Below are 21,503 nucleotides of genomic sequence, written 5' to 3' on the forward strand. Positions count from 1 at the left end.
TGAAAAGGTATTTGATATCCAAGTGTTTCATCCGTTGATGTGATCTTGGCTCCTGTGCTATGTTGATACATGGGATGCTATCTTCCATTATGATGAATGGTGTTATGTTTACATCCAATTCATTGAGAAGTTGTGTTAACCACACTCCTTCTTTCGTAGCAGCGCAAAGTGCTATCAGTTCTGCTTCACTTGTTGATAAGCTTACAGTCGGTTGTCGTTTCGTTGACCACGAAATAAGATTACCGTATAGTAGAAATGCGTATCCTGAAACTGATTTCCTATCATCAGGATCATTTGCAAAATCTCCATCGGCAAATCCTACTAAAGCTGGATATTCGCTATTTGATGAATAAATTATTTTTGTGTTGCTCGTTCCCAGGCCCGATGAGAGGGGGGGTCAGCCAGGGCAATTGCCCTGGGGCCCGGGTCGCATTTGGAGGCCCGCGTTTCTACTCGGAAGATGGGCGAACACGTCCGGTATTCATAAAAGAATAATAAAAATAGCGATAGTAATTCTTAAGGGAGTTTTCTACTTTGTGTACAAGTTAAAAAAACGAGTTTCATTGTTTGAATCGACGGAATATATTACGAAATATTTAGAAGCCAATTCAAAGTATTTTCGAAGAATGTAATAGAGCATCAAACAGCGTCAAGCGTGCGACGTTCGCTTTGCTGGTGGTGCCGGTTGTTGGCTTGGAGACACTGGACGTGATTTTTGTTGAGTGAATATTTGTTCCTGTCAGATCCGTAGATATTGGTTTTGTAACCGTTTGTGGTTTGGCATAAGACAACTGCGTGCTGTTTACGGTTATAGTAGGTGAGCTTTTCTTAGCTATTTTTGCACAAAGTTTTCCGCGGTGAAGTGTCTTTGTAGAAGTCGCGCGTAGGAATCTACCATGGGTGCATAATCATTGTTGTTTGATGAAACGTCCCACTTTCGGTTGATCCGCATAAAATGGTTACGTATGAAGGAGTTGGTTTGTACGGAAGCATTCTCACAACAAGAACAACGTTAGGGACACCCGGGAAATGCGAAGTTTCAGCTGTTATGGAATCCACTTCTCCGTATCTCGACATAAATTTGTTAATCACGATGTCAGGGGTGTGTGGAGATAATTCATGTAAGCACATCTTTCGAGAGCCCTTGCCTATTCTGGTTGTGCTTTTTAATGTTTGGTGCATTTGCAGGGCTTTAACTTCTCCCGGATTGAACACAATCTACCCGTTTAGTAATTGTTTCACTTCCCGAGTAGCTGATTTTACAGGACATTTCCAAAAAAAAATAGCAGTCGTTTTTGCCGTGTATCTATAGCGGAACGAATTTTCGTTTCTACTCTGGGCGAGATGAGAAGGTAGACTGACGTTAATTAACCGGTGGTTAAAATGGATAATTTTTGTATTTTTATAGCACGTTCAAGGAAATTTTCCCCAAAAAATGCATTGTGTGGAGATAGAACGGTGATTTTGGCGTTACCAAAGATGCGTGTGATTACTATAAGAACCCAATTATAACACTAGTTTACAAAAAAATGAAGCATCAAGAAAAAGTATTTTTAGACTAATTTTGGGTCGCTGAACACGAAAACTATATTCATTTTTTTGTTCAAAGAAGCGATTTTGTGATTTTCTCAAAAAACTCGTTTTTGGGCGCGTTTTTGTAGTTTTTAGTCAATATTTCGTGTCAAAATCATTTAATTAATTTAGTCGATATGCAGGATGAAAGGTGCCGAGATTCCATTTCCAAAAACATAATATGTGTCGATCATATGTAAAATTTTTAGTGCTGCAAGCGACCAAAGTGCATTTTAGACAATTTTTAAAAGTTACTCATTTTTAAATGATTTTTTTACCGAGAAACAATTTTTTTGGACCTTTTAGAATGTAAGATGACAAATAATATGTTTACGTTAATTTTAAGCCTAATATCGCTAACATCGGATGGAAAATGTTGATGCTATAGCACATTGAGCGAAATGGAAATTTTATGATTTTAGCGGACCCTGCCCTGGATAGGATTTTCGTGCTCAGCGACCCAAAATTGACTTAGAAAACACCTTTTTTCTAAACTTTATGCAATTAACTCAAAATTTGTAAACTAGTGTAATATGCGAAATAAAGAAATCAAATCAGTTCAGTTCATCCATTGTTGTCGGGTCCTACATATTATCACAGCAAATTAAAAAAAAAAAAACTCGTAACTATGGATATTAAGCCGATTTGGATACCACGGAATAAGCTGTCGAAAATGAGTCAACCGGCGACTAATAGAAACCACGGACCACGAGTTTCTCATAACTGAAGAGGTACAAATTCATGATGAACTAGAGGGCTTAGGTTTTAAAGGGTCCGCCAGTATTACAAGCCTTGGGGCCCGACACGACTCTCGACGGCCCTGCTCGTTCCCCTCAAATATCGCAATATTCGTTTTAATCCTGACCAGTGCCAATCGGTGGAGCAGTTAGCATATTTGCTTAGGGTGTTTACCGCAGAGCAAATATCAGGTCTAGAAGTTAGTGAAAGATATTGTAGGCATCCCAGCAGTTCTCTGTATGGCTCTTCAGTGATTTTTGCCTCAGATTTTGACCATTTCGTGTTGATATCCAATGGTGTCCCCACTGGTTTACAATCAGCCATCCCAAATCTACTAAGAAGTTTCTCCACGTATATTGTTTGAGAAATTTCAATAGTCTGGCTTTCCAAATCACGATTTATCTCCATTCCCAGGAAGTGCTTAATCTCTAACATGTCTTTCATTTGGAATAACCTTCCAAGTTTCTTTTTAATCCACGTAATTGCTTCGATGTTTTTGGCAAGTAGTAAAATGTCGTCTACATATAGTATTACTATAATGCCTCTAGATTTTGACTTATAGATGCAGTTGTCATTTTTGAGAGGGACAAAACCTAGTGTTTTCATTGAATCATCAAAATGTTTATTCCAAGATCTGCTTGCCTGTTTCAATCCATACAAACATTTGTGTAGACGAACAGTTTGTCTTTGCCCATTTACGTTTGGTGGAAGTTTCATGTATATTTATTCTTCTAACTTCCCATGTAGAAATGCAGTTTTGACATCCATTTGATGTACTAACAATTTATGATCGTTAGCAAGGGCTAGTGCTAACCGAACACTCTCTAGTTTGGCGACTGGTGCAAATGTTTCACAGTAATCGAATCCAGGACGCTGTGAAAACCCTTTTGCCACTAATCGTGCTTTATATCTTCCATCTTCTTTCATTGAGAAAACCCATTTTGAGTTAATTGGTTTAACTCCTTTTGGCAAACAGTTAACCACTGTCCAAGTGCCATTTTGATGTAATGCATCAAACTCTTCTTGAATAGCATGCTTCCATTCTTGCCAATCAGAAACTTTCTTCAATTCCTCAATAGTTTGCGGAATCTCTTCGTTGAAAATCATTGCTGTTTTTGCTGTATAATCGGAATACCAACCCGGTATCTTTCTCTCCCTCTTGCTTCGACGCAATGATTGACCATCATCGACGTCCTCTCTTTCGTCTGTTGGATTTTCATTTGTACTTTCATAGTCAGTTTCGCCAACTGATTCTTCAAGTGAATCTAGATTATCTTGCTCTGTTTCGAGTGTGCATTCTTCATGCTGTTCTTCATCAGAAGGATGTATAGCAGCATCCTCGTCTTCGTTCTGTTCTCCTTGGTTTAAGCGTGTACATCTAATTAAATCTTGACCAGATGATTCTACGAAATCCATGTTTGTGTGGTCAATATCTTGATTGGCTCTGGTAGATTCATTGAATACTACATTTCTGCCAATTTCTATTGAACGCGTATCCTTGTTCCATAATCTAAAACCATTATTTGCGTACCCCACAAATATCAAAGGTTTTGTTTTGAAATCTAATTTCTGACGCCTCTCTTTAGGTATTTGTTTAAATGCTTTACACCCAAAAACTCTTAAATGATTCAAGTTTGGTCGCTTTTTGAACCATTTTTCATACGGAGTTTTGTCCTCTTCTATCCCACTTGTTGGAGATCTATTGATTAGATATGTTGCTACATATAATGCTTCTCCCCACATATCTTTCGCTAATCCACTTTCGTAAAGCAAAGCTCTGACCTTTTCCATTAAAGATCTGTTCATACGTTCACTTACACCATTTTGCTGCGGTGTGTATGGAACAGTGAACGTCATTCTAACACCATTTCTTTTGCAATGAGCTTGAAATTCGTTACTTGTATATTCCCCTCCATTATCACACCTTAGCATTGAAATACGTCTTTCGAAGAATGCTGTCGCCATTGCTTCGAATTCTTTAAATTTCTCGAAAACCTCCGATTTCTGTTTCATGAGGTAAACCACGAGAAAGTGCGTATAATCATCTATAAAGGTTACAAAGTAACGATAGCCATCATAGGTTTCCTGCTCCATGCTTCCACAAACATCCGAATGTATGAGTTCCAGTGGTCGTTTTGATCTTGGCAGCTGCAATTGTTTAAATTTGGATGCAGCCTGCTTCCCTGCCATACAACCATTACATACATTTGTTTCACTAATATTTCCAGAAGTTAGATTGATACCCTCAACCATTCCCTTCTTAATTAGTTTCTCCAAACTCGTATCACTGATATGGCCAAGTCTTTTATGCCATGTTTCCAAACTCACCTTCTTTCCGAACAATGCTAAGTTTGTTCCATCTTCCGCCGACTTTTCTTCCCGAAATAGATCAAGGTGGAATAAACCATCAACGAAGATTCCTGAAGCAATTACTTCATCTTCAAATTCAAAGATAACCTCTTCATCCGTAAAAGTAACCCTTTTACCATTTTTGCTAACCCTTCTAACCGAAAGGAGATTTTCTTCAAGACCCGGAGTAAAAAGAACGTTGTACAATTTCAATTCTTTTATTGTATTGTTACCCACAACACTCTTTAATCGCATTTTTCCAACTTTTGTTGCCCGTAAATTCTGGCTCGCTTTCGCCGTCGAAATGGTGATTGGCTTCTCTAATTCTTGGACATCTTCCAGCAGCTTCTCGTCATTAACCATATGGTCGCTTGCTCCTGAGTCAATTACGAATCTGACTCTCCTACCACGATCCACTTTGGTCATCATTGCAAAGCTCTTTTTAGGCTCCATCTTTTGCTGCTTCTTGAACTTATCTTTCTCCTTCGCGTTAAACTTTTTCATTAGTGGGCATTTATTTTTAAAATGCCCAGTTTCGTTGCAACCGAAGCATCGGGTTACCTCTCTCCTTGGCTTGTACTTTGAAGACAGCGCAACGTTTTTTGTTTCTGTCTGCTTCTCTTCCCCAGCTTCAGCATCAATAAACATTCGTTTGATCTCCATGATCGGCTTGGCACACAGTTCTTCATTCGTCAGTACCATCAGAGCGCCTTTGACGTGTCGGTACTTGTCTGGCATGGAGATCAGTAGAGCATGAACTTTTTCCGATGCTGTCATTTTTGAACCCATACGATCTAGCTCGCGAATAATCAGATCGTACTCATCAAAAATCATGGACAATTTGTCGTGATGTCTTTGTTTGATGGTATACAACCGGTCCCGCATATTAACCATAGCGGCTGTACCGCCCTTTTGGTACGTTCTGACCAGAGTATCCATGGCTTCTTTCGCATAGTTGAGCCCAATTAGTTTATTCAAAACATCATTGTTGACCATCATGACAATCTCGTCCAATGCTTCAACGTCGTCATCAAGCCGTTTTCTGAGCTTAGCCTTCCTGGCTGTTTCTAGCTCTTCCGAGGCACCTACTTCTGGTTCGCAGAAGTCCTCTTCTTCGGGCGTTCGTAGCAACGTGTGCTGGAGTTTCATCTTTATAAGATGATGTTCCATTCGCCATTTCCAGGCTGGGAACCGCAACTCCGAACCGTCGAATATCGATTCGCGGTTGACGCTACCGAAGTATGCCGTCGTCGGCACGGTGCGCTCGAGAGTTCCCCTCTCGTAGCCACCACCTCTTCTGTCCACGAGAGTAACCCTCTCGGCAGATCCTCCAGCTTGCTGCTGGGTTGCCATCCTCTAGGCAGATCCTCCAGCTTGCTGCTGGGTCGCCATCCTCTGCTTGCTCCCGAAACGCTGGTGGTCGCTGGATGCCGTTTCTTCCCGAAACGCTGGTCCTCGCCGGATGTCGCTTCTGTCCGAAACGATGGTTCTCGCTGGCCGTTTCTACCCGAAACGCTGGTCCTCGCCGGATGCCGTTTCTGCCCGAAACGCTGGTCGTCGCTGGATGCCGCTGCTACCGGAACGATGGTTCTCGCCGGCCGTTTCTACCCGAAACGTGTATCTTCCAAAACAACTATTTTACAATAGTCCAGGTGGCTAGTTCCAGTTAACTACTGGGCCCATAACCTGTTGATAATACCGTAAGAAAACACGAAGTATTTCTGTAGGTAGGTTTGAGATAACTTTATTTGATTCTTGTTCGTCAAGTTATATAATGCTAACATAGTTCGATATCGATTGATATTTCATGCACTGTTTATCACAGTCCCTTATTGACTGCCATACCCTGTCATACCCTCTGCCTATAGTAAACAACACATCCATGCGCGGCGTCCATATGCAAAAGCTCAAGTTACCCACTTGAAGCTTTTGTCACATGACGTTCTGTCAGATGACATCTCAGAGCTTTTTATAGCACGTTCCATATGACAGTTCTTACTGTCAACTGCCGTCCCGTGAATGGCAAATTGTTTATATACAAAGAATATTTCGTACGTATATCACTGCGAAATATTCTTTTTCAACACATAGGTGATACATGTGTTTGTTGATTGCTCTTTTCTGAAGCCAAATGACAATTTCGGTAGTAATTCTCGGTGATCAATATGTTCTCGGAGTTCGTGTAGTATTGCTGTATTGATGGTTTTGGTGAGTGTTGGGATCAGTGATATAGGTCTGTTTCCGGAGGGTGTGGACTGGTCTTTGCCTTGTTTTGGTATGGCGATAACCCGAATTTCCTTGAGATGTTCCGGCAGGCAGCCATGTCTCCACATGGTATTTAAGTCTCGCAGGATAATACTTACAACATCTGGTTTCAATTGCCTGAGCATTTCATATGTAATTTGGTCCGCACCCGGTGCTGAGCTTTTCTTTCCATGTAGTATAGAATACCATTTGTCTACGTTTATGATGTCGTTGTTAGATTGACTTAAGGGCGAGGTGTAGGATTCGAAGGCCACGTCACTTGGTCCGAAGTGTAGGTCAAGGAACTGATACGCTAGATTGGGGCTATCTCGGACGGCGTTGTTGCAAGCTGGTTTTCGTCTTCCGGTTAATCTGCGAATCTTCTTCCATAGTTCTCTGGCGCTGGTTTGGGGATCTATTTCCTCGGCAAACTTTTTGATGTTAGTCTTGGCGCATTCCTTTTTAATCCTTTGGAATATTGCTGCTTGTCGTTTTTGATGTAGTAGATTGTCTAAGTTGCTTTGATGGTTGAACTGTACTAACGCCTTCTGTTTGTTAGTCCAGGCCTCTTCTACTTCCTCACTCCACCAGTATTTTGGGGAGAATTTATTCTTCGTTCTACTGTTTTTTATTATGCTGTTAACTTTCTGTGTGAGTTCTCTAACTCCCGCTATCTTTGAGGAGTCCAGTTTTGTGAGGCCTTCTTTGATTTTTTTTTAGTTATAGATGTATTTGATTTTGCCGGGGTTCATGCAAGCGAGTGTTATTTTGATCAGTAGGTGATGGCTCCCTATTGCTTCATCCAGTACTTCCCATGACGTATCCACTACCAGGTTACTGGACACAGCGGTCAGGTCGATTGCGGTGGGTTTCTGGTGTAGCTGTTGTGGTCGATATGTTGGACTGCCGTCGTTAAGTAGTATTAGGTTAGAATCGTTAATCTCTTGCATCAGAAACACTCCTTTTTATCTGTTTTGTCATTTCCCCATATCACATATCGCCACCGAAAATGACACGATTGAACGACTTAAGGTTGCCTAAGAGAATCCCTATTTGCTGTTGAAACTCGTTGAGGTTGATCGACGGGTTGATGTACGTTGCGACTAACACTATGTTTAGTGCGTGTATCATCACTGCTACGCATTGAACGTTGTTGGAGTTAGTGTTCATGTGGATTTGTTGATAACCGTATTTTTTGTTGATATAGATGGCTACTCTTCCATATCCATCGTCTCGTGATTTCAGTGCTTTGTGATATCCGCTTATTTATTTATTTATTTAACTTCATCTTTGACGCAAAGCGCCATACAGATTGCTATTAAAACTAATTACATAACTACTATTCATCACAATACACACAGCATACCAAATTTACGTAACTTAACATACACAAAAACACTTATTCTGTCGGTTCCCATATGTTAAATTTCTCGTGAAATTCGCGAAAGCAAGTCCCTCTCGGCCAAGTCGTCGGCGACAATGCAACATTTCTCAGTTTCAAATCTACTCCAACCTTGAATGAAATGAAAGGCATCGAAGCTACTTCTTTCCAGTCTGGCACAAGTTTTTTCACATATATTGTAGGTGTGGTCATGTTCTTGTTCCTCTTTCGTCCATGTTTCTGATATAAAAGCTGCTGCATAGGGTTCTGACATGAGAGTCCTTTGGAGTTCTTGTTTGTGTTTGTTTAAGCTTTGTATGTTGCATTGGAGTATTTTGAACTGTTCCATTGTAGATTTAACATTGATTATAATTATTTCTTGAGGATCATGTCGAATGAAAGAAATTCTTTACTAACCTCTAAGAAGTTTTCTCGGGATTTGCCTTTAAGGTGGCACTCATTCATTATTTTTGAGTAGTACCGCATTATTGCTTCCTTAACGGCATCATTGGTTATGGCGCTAGGGCCAGTTGTCTGCGAGGTTTGTTCTTGGAGTAATGTATTTATTTTCTCTTGTTCGTTAACTCTGTGTGGGTTGTTTAGGGCAGTCCCGGATGATTCACTGCTCGGTTCGTTTCTGGCTCGTTTCCTGGAATCCTCTGGGATTGTAGACGTTTGGACTGTATTTGAATTTTGCTGCTTTAGAAGTTTTCTTCGTGCGCTTGTTTGTTTTGTTGTGTCTGTTCGTTTACCGACAACCTGTGAGAAACTTTCCCTGGGAGTGGGTTCATCTGCAAATTCGAGGAGAGCATCAAAACTGTTGGCAGTAGCTACCAAGTAGCGTTCCTTGGCTTCCAAGAAGGTGAGCCCGTTTTTAGCCATGAGGGCTTTCAAGTTGTTCTGGCGGAGACGTTCCGGACATCCCGGATCCGATGTGCTGTGATCACCTTTGCAGTATAAGCACGTATCTGCTTTGGAGCAAGTTGTATAGTCGTTTTCGTTATCGTGTCGTAAGCCGCACTTATGACACCGTGGTGTTGTGGTTATATCTTAAACAATTGAGACAGAGGACTGTCTTTCGGTAGAATGGAACAACCTTGATTGAGCAACAGTATAGCTTTACATATTCTGGTAATTTGTTCGCTCTGAATGTTATGCTGATTCTATTCGTTGGTGTTCTGGTCCCTTCGACAAAGCGGTTGAGGCGGTATATATCCATAATTGGGGCAGAGCTGTATATATCATTTTGTAATTCTTCGGAAGAAATATCGGTGGGAATGCCGGAGATAACTCCTGTTACTGAGAGTAGATGTTTTGGTACATAAGCTCTGTATCCGTATTTCGACGTAATTTCGCTCTGGATTAGACGATTAGCCGCTGTATAGGAGCTGAGATATACCAATACTTTCCTCTTACCAGCATTTTTAATGTCTGTAACGTGTTTCTCGATTCCGAAGATTCGTTTCAACATTCGGCCTACAACAAAATTAACAAAATTTCATAATGCTCGACTTATCCCCTGTGGGGTCTTTGCTTTGTAGCTCTACATATACCCTGAAGGGGCCGACGTCTTTGTTGTTGAATGTGTAATCCGTTTTTATCTGTTTTGTACCCTCTGATTCTGTTTTTGTACCGTCATCTGTTGGCGTTAGTGTCGCATTTGTGGGAAGCGATGGTATGGGCGGAGGTGCTGCGCTCTCCGGGTCGTCAGTCTCCATTTTACTTTTGGTCCACCACGAACAAAATGGCGGACCCACGCGGTTATATTGTCTCTAATGCGGTCTTCTTTTGCACTTAATCTGTAATTGATTTAATAAGATAAATATGAGTTCTTTAAACTCCCCAGCCTGTGACTGGCACGTTATAAAAACTTCGGAAATAAGGTTAAAGATAGCGCAGAGAAAACTGTAGTTAAACTAAACTTTAGACACGTTTTCGAGGTTGCGACCGTATCCTACGAAAGCACGTTGTGGAAATGTGTTGCATATTGCTTCTAAGAGATCTTGCATTTAACTATATACGTATTCCTTACGGTATATCCCATTATGGATTACCTGAGAACAAATAATTACATTATAAATTAACCACAAGTAAAATATACAATACTCACGTTCTACATTACTTTGGAAATGCAAATTTTCCATTTTTGCTCCTATTTCCGAGCATACGTTTGTAGTCGATTAAAGACTTTAGTGTTTTGACACTTGTAATTAATAATGGAAGCACTCAAATTCAATAGATTAGTACAGTGGTGCGAATTCAACGGATATTCATTTCAATTTAAAGATAATTTCTATTAAATAGCTTTCAAATACCAGGTTATTCTGATACGAGTTATAAATCCTTAGAAAATCAATGCTAAATCACTCCAATTGTTAGTGATACATGATAAACTGATTCAAGTGCAACATCATTTGAATTAGACGTGACCATTTTTTACCGTGTAGGGAAGACCAAAATCGGTAGGACTACCGATAAATCGGTAGGTCTGGCCACCCTGCTAGGAATCCACAAAAGAGGACGACTCCTTACACAGAAAACTTGCATTACCTAGCAGTAGGTAATTTTAAATCTGTGCATCCTTCTTCCTCCAACGAAAAACGAAAGAGAGGGAGTCCAAATTTACCCAAAAATAATGAGATATTCCCCAAAGCCGACTAAACTTCATCCCATTCATTTTGAGTAAAAAATCATTCCCTCTCCCTCCTTTTCCAGCAGTGAAATAAGGACAGCAAATTATTTAAGTGTGTAGAGCGCGAGGAGGTACAAACACATTAATCCGTGCAAGAATATCTGGGCAACCTTATATCTAGCAAGACGGAACAGGTGTGCACATTTTTTTCTGTGTGTGAGTGAGGTTGTCATTTTTCTTTGACGAAGCCGAAAAAACAAGAGGATATGAAGAAGAAAAGCACAAACAAATGACATAGTGGGCCTTTCTGTTGCCATCAGTTTTGTTTCGGTTCGGCCATAGTTAATTTAATCGTTTTTTTTTAAGGTAAAAAGTGTCCCTAAGTGTTCTAATCGGTAGATCCGCGGTGAAGCTCGGCCTTTTTTAACTTTTCTCCGTTCGCCAAAGAATCCGGATGCTCGCTCGGATGTACATGTTTACTTCAAGGGCCCCGGCCGCCATGCTTAATTTTGCAAGCATAAAACTAATACACTCAAAAGTGGCAAATGTTCCCACCTTTCTCTCCATCTTGATATCTACACTCTCGGTTGCAATACAGCACATGAAATATATCACAACTACCAAAGAGAATAGGGAAAGAGACGAATAGTGTGAAGCCAAAAATACCTTATTGAGCAGACCAATCGTGCAATGTAAATAAACATTACTCATGCCTGAGTTGGAGGAGATAAGTATTGAACTTCTATCAAAAAAGAAATTTGAATTTTCGTCAGAATTTAGTTCAATCGTGATTGTAAGGTGCATTCTAGAGTATATGTATGAGTAAAAATAAGCTTTAGAATTATTTCATCTCTTTGTTTCGAAATGCACATCGTTTGATAAACAAATCCATCGATCGACATACGGTTTGTTTTCAAAATATAATAGGAGTCATTTAAAGTGCTGCCTGTAGAAGCGGTTGCCAAAATTCTAGTGTTGAAATCATCATAAAGGGAGTGTTGCCGTTTTGACTGATTTTCACTCTTCGTCTCTTTCACTATTCTCTTTGACAACTACAAGCCCGTCTCTCTAAATGTCACAGTAAAATGTGTCATCTACAAACGGTGTTGCCAAGACCAAAGAGAATAGGGAAAGAGACGAATAGTGTGAAGCCAAAAATACCTTATTGAGCAGACCAATCGTGCAACGTAAATGCACTCAATTTTTTTACGCGATTTTTTGCGCGGTATTTTTTACGCGGTTTTTTACGCGGGTTTTAAAATTTACGCGGTTTTCATTTACGCGGTTTTTGAAATTTACGCGGTTTTCATTTACGCGGATTTTGGAATTAACGCGGTATCCATCAACGAGGTTCCCTTTAACGCGGATTCTTAAATTTAAGTGGTCTTCATTTACGCGGATTTTGACATTTACGCGGATTTTGAAATTTACGCGGTTTTCATTTACGCGGATTTTGAAATTTACGCGGTTTTCATTTACGCGGCCTGTATCCCCCGCGTAAAAAAACCTGAGTGTAAACATTACTTATTCCTGAGTTCGAGGAGATAAGTATTGTACATTGTATTGTATTGATATTATTATATTGATTGTACATCTATCAAAAACGAATTTTGAGTTTTCATCAGAATTTAGTTCAATCGTGATTGTAAGGTGCATTCTAGAGTATATGTATGAGTAAAAACAAGCGTTAGAATTATTTCATCTCTTTGTTTCGAAATGCACATCTTTTGATAAACAAATCCAACGATCGACGTACGGTTTGTTTTCAAAATATAATAGGAGTCATTTAAAGTGCTGCCTGTGGCAGCGGTTGCCAAAATTCTAGTGTTAAAATCATCGTAAAGGGAGTGTTGCCGTTTTGACTGATTTTCACTCTTCGTCTCTTTCCCTATTCTCTTTGGCCAAGACCACCTATGTAAGAGAGCATATAATAGCACCCGTTGGTTTTATCGTATATTAATTTAAATCTTTACACACGTTTTAATAATAAATTTGTTCGATCATGGATTCTGTTCTCTGTGGATTTATTTTAAGTTAAGAGACATAATCACACATTATTTTACTTTTAACCGTAAAAGTCGACTTTATTTTATAATTTGCTGTGGACCTCATTAGTTTATTGCTTTTGTATTGTAGCATAACATTAGACTTTATTGAAAATTACACATTTCTATTCGGGAAGCAAAACGGTAGTGCGAGCGCTCACGAGTCCACTCAGCGCTTATTTGTTTTTATTTTAACTAAATAGGTATCTACCAAAGCACTTTGAGCTAACCTTTGAAGGTAATCTATCGATTCAAGTAATACAAAAAGATGGGTGGGTAATGTCTGCGACATAACCGGAGAGATGTAGAATACATAAGGAACACGTTCTTCAAATATGTTGATACTCATTAGGATTTTCGGACAAAAGCTGATTTGGGCGAGGAATATTTCAAATTATTCTTTACAAAAATGATGGTGGTCCTGAAAAGGACCGGTTTTGTTGGCGTTGTTGGCCTTGGTGAGGGAGATGGCTAACGATGAAATTAATTGTTAGCATGAGGAAGTCGCGTAGTACTGGCCAATGGAAGAACAGATAATAATTGATTCCTGAAAATCAATTTTTCTTTATTCATGTAAATTATACATACTTACAAATCTAACAGAAGATTCCTGATCATATTTCTGAATCATTAGTGCGAACATTGTGTAATTTGGTTAAGTACAATGAAAGTTACAAACTTTCCAAACTCGACCTTCTGTTCATTCAGAAATATTGAAATGGGGTGTCGTGGTCACAATAAAAAAGATGGGTGGGTAATGTCTGTCACATAACCGGAGCGTCGTGATTTCAATTCGAGACGTTAATTTAAATCTAATAATATTCAACAGAATCACGTTTGAATGGGAAATTTTCAAATAATTCTCTATGGTAATAATGGTGGTTCTGAAAAGAACCTTTGGTATCGGCGTTGGTGTTGATGGTGATGCGCTGGATCGTTGGATATTTTTGGCATGATAGTTACGTGCCTGGCGAACTGTTTTGTAGCCTCGAACAAAACGACAAGACTGGCTTCTTCGGGTACCATTACGGCTGAACTTTATAAGCTTAGCTCGACTTTGAAATCCTGCACAATCTCACGAATCAGACACTGGTAGGGCCATTTTGTTTGCTACTAGCACGGAGCTGCACAAAAAATCATTTAATGCAGTTAGTTCGCGGGGGCTGCCAAAAAGCTTGAATAGAAGCATGCGACTTCAACGTTTCTCTTAAACACATGCAGCAACACATTCGTTTTGGTAATACTGATAATAACAGTAGAAAGGAATGGAAAAGCAGTGCACGAAGCGAGCGAGAGGATAATTTAAATTTTTGTTGCGTGTGCAAGCTACTTCTTTCCACCCAACGTATTATGTTGCTTGTTGAAAATTTGCTACACACCTTAAAATAAAAGTTTCAGTTTAACTCTCACTAGAACACAATTGATTGGTCCTGAAAAGAACCGTTGCTTTTATTGTAATTTACGCCCACTCCCACAAACCGACCAAGTAGGCATCAGTGGCTTCATTACGGCTGAGTTTTGTAAGCGTAGCTCGACTTTGAAGTAATACACAACCTTACGAACCAGACGCTGGAATGTTAGCCAGCGGATTAGTTGCTCCGTTGCCCTTTAGTTGGGGCGAAATACTAGCATGGCGACAGTTCCTGATCGGTAGTTGGTTGCGATGGGCCACCAGTAGCTGGGGCACTTTTGCGGACCGTCATCATCGCCAACTGCTTTCCTCCGGTGGACCTGGACTGGCTGCTTGCTAGTGCTTGAACGAATACGAATGATGAGAAAAACCGACCGACCAATATTCATATATGAAAACACGAGAAAGCACTACTATCGCTCTCCCGCTCGTTTTCGTGCCATTCCTGTGCCTTTCCTTTCCGTTCGGCTACCAATACTAGCATAACCAAAACGAATATTCTGTCTTTCCATCGCCTTCAATCTAGTGGCCAGTGCTAGCAAACTTGCATGTTCAGTTTTTCAATAACAACATTCAAACAATATTTTCAAAGAATGTTGCAGATTTGAAAAGAAGGAAGGAAAAGATTTTCACAAATTTAAATTCTTTCGTGTTATTTGTTAGCGTTGATAAAGGCTATTTAGTTTGCTACTAGCAAGGAGCTGCACAAACAAATCGATTTATGCAGTTAATCAACGGAGGCTGCCAAAAAGTTCGAATAAAAGCATGCGACTAGTGTACTTTGCACGTTCTATATTTTATCAATACTAGAGAGGATCAATAAAATAATTCAAATTGTAATAGCGACATGCAATTGTGGCAACACTGGTCATGAGATGGTGGGGGAACACGCACATTCGTTTTAGTTATGATGGTAGTAGCAACAGAAAGGAATGGAAAAGCAGTGCACGAAAACGAGCGAGAGAAGATAATTTAAATTCTCTTTCTTTCTTTCCACACATCGTATTTCTTATATTGCTTTCTGAAAATTATTTGTTATACACCATAAAATGTAAATTTCAGTTTAACTCTTATTAGAACACAATTAATTGGTCCTGTAAAGAACCGTTTATTGTTTTATTGCGGGAGCATAATTCAGACGCACTCCCCGCGGACACGGTGAGCTAGAAAGCACTATTTTGCATTCTCGAACAAACCGACCAAGTAGGCATCGTTGGCTTCTCGGGGCATCATTACGACTGAGCTTTGTAAGCGTAGCTTGACTTTGCAGTCCTGCACAATCTCACGACCCAGACGCTGGAACGATAGCCTACTCTGTTGCCCTTTAGTTGGGGCGAAATTCTTGCAGGGCGACAGTTCCGATGAGTCACCAGTAGCTGGGGCACTTTTTCCGTCCGTCGCTATTGCCAACTGCTTTCCTTCGGTGGACTGGCTGCTTGCTAGTGCTTGAACGAATACGAATGATGAGAAAAACCGAACGACCAATATTCATATACGAGAAAGCACTACTATCGCTCTCTCGCTCGTTTTCGTGCCATTCCTGCGCCTTTCCTTTCCGTTCGGCTACCAATACTAGCATAACCAAAACGAATATTCTGTCTTTCCATCGCCTTCAATCTAGTGGCCAGTGCTAGCAAACTCTCATGTTCAGTTTTTCAATAACAACATTCAAACAATATTTTCAAAGAATGTTGCAGATTTGAAAAGAAGGAAGGAAAAGATTTTCACAAATTTAAATTCTTTCGTGTTATTTGTTAGCGCTGATAAAGGCTATTTAGTTTGCTACTAGCAAGGAGCTGCACAAACAAATCGATTTATGCAGTTAATCAACGGAGGCTGCCAAAAAGTTCGAATAAAAGCATGCGACTAGCGTACTTTGCACGTTCTATATTTTATCAATACTAGAGAGGATCAATAAAATAATTCAAATTGTAATAGCGACATGCAATTGTGGCAACACTGGTCATGAGATGGTGGGGGAACACGCACATTCGTTTTAGTTATGATGGTAGTAGCAGCAGAAAGGAATGGAAAAGCAGTGCACGAAAACGAGCGAGAGAAGATAATTTAAATTCTCTTTCTTTCTTTCCACACATCGTATTTCTTATATTGCTTTCTGAAAATTATTTGTTATACACCATAAAATGTAAATTTCAGTTGAACTCTTATTAGAACACAATTAATTGGTCCTGTAAAGAACCGTTTATTGTTTTATTGCGGGAGCATAATTCAGACGCACTCCCCGCGGACACGGTGAGCTAGAAAGCACTATTTTGCATTCTCGAACAAACCGACCAAGTAGGCATCGTTGGCTTCTCGGGGCATCATTACGACTGAGCTTTGTAAGCGTAGCTTGACTTTGCAGTCCTGCACAATCTCACGACCCAGACGCTGGAACGATAGCCTACTCTGTTGCCCTTTAGTTGGGGCGAAATTCTTGCAGGGCGACAGTTCCGATGAGTCACCAGTAGCTGGGGCACTTTTTCCGTCCGTCGCTATTGCCACCTGCTTTCCTTCGGTGGACTGGCTGCTTGCTAGTGCTTGAACGAATACGAATGATGAGAAAAACCGAACGACCAATATTCATATACGAGAAAGCACTACTATTTCTCTCTCGCTCGTTTTCGTGCCATTCCTGCGCCTTTCCTTTCCATTCGGCTACCAATACTAGCATAACCAAAACGAATATTCTGTCTTTCCATCGCCTTCAATCTAGTGGCCAGTGCTAGCAAACTTGCATGTTCAGTTTTTCAATAACAACATTCAAACAATATTTTCAAAGAATGTTGCAGATTTGAAAAGAAGGAAGGAAAAGATTTTCACAAATTTAAATTCTTTCGTGTTATTTGTTAGCGTTGATAAAGGCTATTTAGTTTGCTACTAGCAAGGAGCTGCACAAACAAATCGATTTATGCAGTTAATCAACGGAGGCTGCCAAAAAGTTCGAATAAAAGCATGCGACTAGTGTACTTTGCACGTTCTATATTTTATCAATACTAGAGAGGATCAATAAAATAATTCAAATTGTAATAGCGACATGCAATTGTGGCAACACTGGTCATGAGATGGTGGGGGAACACGCACATTCGTTTTAGTTATGATGGTAGTAGCAACAGAAAGGAATGGAAAAGCAGTGCACGAAAACGAGCGAGAGAAGATAATTTAAATTCTCTTTCTTTCTTTCCACACATCGTATTTCTTATATTGCTTTCTGAAAATTATTTGTTATACACCATAAAATGTAAATTTCAGTTTAACTCTTATTAGAACACAATTAATTGGTCCTGTAAAGAACCGTTTATTGTTTTATTGCGGGAGCATAATTCAGACGCACTCCCCGCGGACACGGTGAGCTAGAAAGCACTATTTTGCATTCTCGAACAAACCGACCAAGTAGGCATCGTTGGCTTCTCGGGGCATCATTACGACTGAGCTTTGTAAGCGTAGCTCGACTTTGCAGTCCTGCACAATCTCACGACCCAGACGCTGGAACGATAGCCTACTCTGTTGCCCTTTAGTTGGGGCGAAATTCTTGCAGGGCGACAGTTCCGATGAGTCACCAGTAGCTGGGGCACTTTTTCCGCCGTCGTCATCGCCGACTGCTTTTCTTCGGTGGACTGGCTGCTTGCTAGTGCTTGAACGAATACGAATGATGAGAAAAACCGACCGACAGATATTTATATAATCGCGCTAATATGCACTACTATCGCTTTCTCCCTCGTTCTCGTGCCGTGCATGAGCCTTTCCTTTCCGTCCGGCTTCTAATGGCCTAACCAAAGGAATATGCCGTCTTTCCCCCACCAAGTGCTCTCGTCAAGCAACCCAATGCGAATAACCATACGAACAAACATATAGTGGACCTATATATAAATTTTTCATTATTTTATTGTTCGGTTGGTCTACCATAACGACGGCTCTGTGCGGGATGGGCTGAAAATTTTCACTTTTCCGAGTCGTTTTCGAAAGATTTTTCAAAACACATTTTTTTTGTTATTAGTACATGTTATACATACTTCAAATTTTAATACAGCATAGAGGAACATATTTGCAACAAATTGCCCTAAAAATCAAATCATTCTGTTAAGTATGATAAAAGTTATTAACGTTCAAAATCTGACGCGGCGCCGCGGCCGATATTTTGAAACGGGACCCCTATATTGAAACCTTAAATGTATTCTACATTAAAATATTTTCGAACTTTCAAAGTAGGCCATTCCCTTAAGGAAATCAATTTTATCCAGTTATGCACGTGCCATGGTCAATTTTATCTTGTTCGTAATTTTCTAGCAGTCCCGTTCTCACAATGGTTGTTTACGCCAGCATGACAGCAACGCCCTGTTAGGAACGTTTGGAGTTTGTTTAACAAACATCTCATGCATTAGTCTCACGTAGGACGGTTTCTTCTTACTGGGCGGATGGCATTAAGGATCTACTGTCAGAATAAGGGCTCCTAACATACTACGAATAGGACAATGGCATGTGAAAAGCTGGATACCTTTCTACCAATTTTGTGGAGATACATATACATTTTTTTAAATAATGTTAAATATTAAAATTAAAAGCTAGCCATTCCATTGATAGCCGTTTTGCTGATCATAATTTACTATTTTCTAGTTTATTCCTATTGATCCTATAGTCCGACAAAATTGTCGGTTCGGTACTTCAAACGAATATGATTAATAAAAAATTAATAAACAATGGATTGTCGAACAAACGTCTCATGGAAAAGCTAATTCAATATTATTTCTTCAAAAGGGCTAGAGATTTTCGTAAGCTGAAGAGTGAAATTTCATAATAAATACACGCAAAACCACATTTTCACCCTTCGTAGAAGCAATTTCAAATGTTTTCTGCTTTGAAATGAAAGCAAATTAGAAGAAATTAGCAAAACAAAAGTTTGTTTACAAATCGTATTCGCACTTTTGCTAATGGCGTTTTTGCTGGACTCCGAAACTGAGTCAGGTTTTAACCCCAACCACTGTCAGTTCATACTTTTTGACTGCAGTTAGGGTTTGAAACTGACTCAGTTTCGCTTCAAGCAAAAACGACATAAGTTATTATAGGTCAGATTGTTCTGTTACTTCACAAGCGTTACTTCAATTTGAAAAAAAGTCGAAGTTTTGTAAAAACACTATCTCGATCGACACATCCATAGCTGAGTGACCCTTCATAAATCACGCTTTTAGGAGGCGGAGTTTGGGAGGGTTGAGACATTTTGTGATATAAGATGGAGGGGAGTCAGCTAGCATATTACTAAAGAAAAAAATAATTCGTTTCGAAATAATTTTGGGACAAGGAAGGTTAATTTTGGCCAATTGTTGTCTTACATGATTTATGAATGTTCCCTCAGCAGATTTTTGAAACGGAAACGTTATGCTTTGTAAATGATGGAACTTCCTGTTCGATGCTTATCGCTTCTTCTGCGTGCGTCTTTTGATGGAGCCTAAATTGGTTACTATTGGGGAGCTTTTTCCCACATATGTCGCATTGCTGTGGCCCGGTATGGGTACGTATGTGACATTTCAGGGTATATTTATCTTTGACTTTTACTCCGCAAATATCACATTGATACGGTTTCTCACCCGTGTGCTTCCGCATGTGCTTTTTGAGTTGGCTCCGTATGACAAAAGATCGGTTACAAAGGTCACATTCAAATTTATGGCCCCCAGTGTGATTAACTCGATGATAGCTAAGTTGAATACTTGTTGTATACTCCTTTCCGCAAATGTCGCACCGATAGGGTCGTTCGCCGGTATGAAAATGCTTATGTTGCTTTAGATGACTGTTACTTATAAACCGTTTGCCACACATATCACACTCATGTGGTCTATTATTGGTATGAACACGCTCATGATTCTTGAGGGTGTCGCTGGTCACGAACGCTTTGGGGCAAACGTTGCATTTGAAGGGGCGTTCGCCGGAGTGGATCCGAAGATGTTTTTTAAGATAACTGGCTTTCATGAACACTTTGTCGCAAATGTTACATTTATATGTATTTCCACCACTGCGACGTTTTGATATTTTTTTCTTCTTCGGCGGTGATGATAATTCAGTTTCGCTACTTTGGGAATCGCGTTGATCAGTTGAACTGCCCTCCTTGTACAGGTTAGACGTAACATCCGAATTTATTGATTGGGACTTTTCTTCCAAAACAATTTCTTCTTGCGAGCTCAAAATTTCTTCACTTAATTCCTTCACTTGCGGTTTTTCAATATCGATTTGTGAGTTTTGCAGTATATTTTCGGTTTCCAGGCAGCGCTGACGAAAACGTACGGCAGTAGACAGATCATTAAAACAAATGTTACAGATGCTTCTTGAAAAACAGTCATCTCCTGTGATCTATAATATTAAGATTGTAAAAAATACTACTCATTGAAATCATATAATCATAGATTACCTTTATTCCGATGCAATCGGTGATTAAGTCATAAATTGTACTTTCGAATTCCTCCAATGTATCAAGGATACAATACATTTCGCTTTGCTCTAACAAACAACATCGGCAGGCCCCCGGCATTAATGTCCGGGTAGCTAATTCCGTCATAATGGATATGATTACTGGACTTTATTTTAGTTAAGAATCACTTATAACCATCACACAATATTATACAAACTCACAATATCAATATTTTTTAAATATTATTAACTCTAGCTACAACACTGTCACGACTGTTAATCGTAGATCAGGCCAAAGCCTTTCAATATTGAGTTCTTGTCGACTGGCCTCACGAACACAATGTAGTTTCTTGGTTGAAAACAATCCCATTTGCTTTTGCCGTCTTTGTTTATTATTTTCCACCGGCTAGTGATGTAGTATTTGTGTCATGCGACTTGTAAGTACATGAGCCGTAGAAAAGTCTACTTGCTTTTGCTATCTTTATTATTTTCCACAACGCTGTAATGTATCATCTACGTATAAAGTTCTATGCAAATCATTTAACTCACACTACCTGAGAGGTTTGTTTTCCTCCAGCTGTGATATGAAAAAATCAGTCAATTTAAACGTTTGAAATAGGCTGCCTAAATTATTTAAGATGGTGTTTGAATGCTCTGTGTCACTGTGAAACTTATTCCGGAGACGTACAATACCGGTTGGTAGGGATCCATCTTGCAAATAATCCGACCGAAAGG

At 39.7% G+C, this 21,503-nt stretch overlaps 1 protein-coding gene across 2 annotated transcripts; it reads right to left on the reverse strand.

Moving 5' to 3' along the window:
• Positions 1-17,782: 17,782 nt before the first annotated feature.
• LOC131685446 (zinc finger protein 239-like) lies at positions 17,783-21,503 on the reverse strand. 2 transcript variants are annotated; one of them, XM_058969163.1, is made up of 3 exons: positions 21,323-21,503; positions 20,770-21,267; positions 17,783-20,711 (listed from the first exon to the last, which is right to left on the reverse strand). In XM_058969163.1, the coding sequence occupies exons 2-3, from the start codon at positions 20,914-20,916 to the stop codon at positions 19,719-19,721; spliced, it is 1,140 nt and encodes a 379-aa protein (XP_058825146.1). In that variant the 5' UTR covers positions 20,917-21,267; positions 21,323-21,503; the 3' UTR covers positions 17,783-19,718. The 2 variants fall into 2 exon arrangements, with proteins under 2 accessions (XP_058825146.1, XP_058825145.1); XM_058969162.1 differs by having other exon boundaries at positions 20,770-21,503.

This window comes from Topomyia yanbarensis, chromosome 2 (assembly GCF_030247195.1).
Source record: "Topomyia yanbarensis strain Yona2022 chromosome 2, ASM3024719v1, whole genome shotgun sequence".
Classification (NCBI taxonomy): Eukaryota; Metazoa; Arthropoda; class Insecta; order Diptera; family Culicidae; genus Topomyia; species Topomyia yanbarensis.

Bases quoted from the DNA above. Each gene is read 5' to 3' on its own strand.
- LOC131685446 (XM_058969163.1), bottom strand. From the start codon at position 20,916: ATGACGGAATTAGCTACCCGGACATTAATGCCGGGGGCCTGCCGATGT. The intron at 20,712-20,769 runs GTAATCTATGAT...TTAATATTATAG, and splicing joins CCGATTGCATCGGAATAAAG to ATCACAGGAGATGACTGTTT.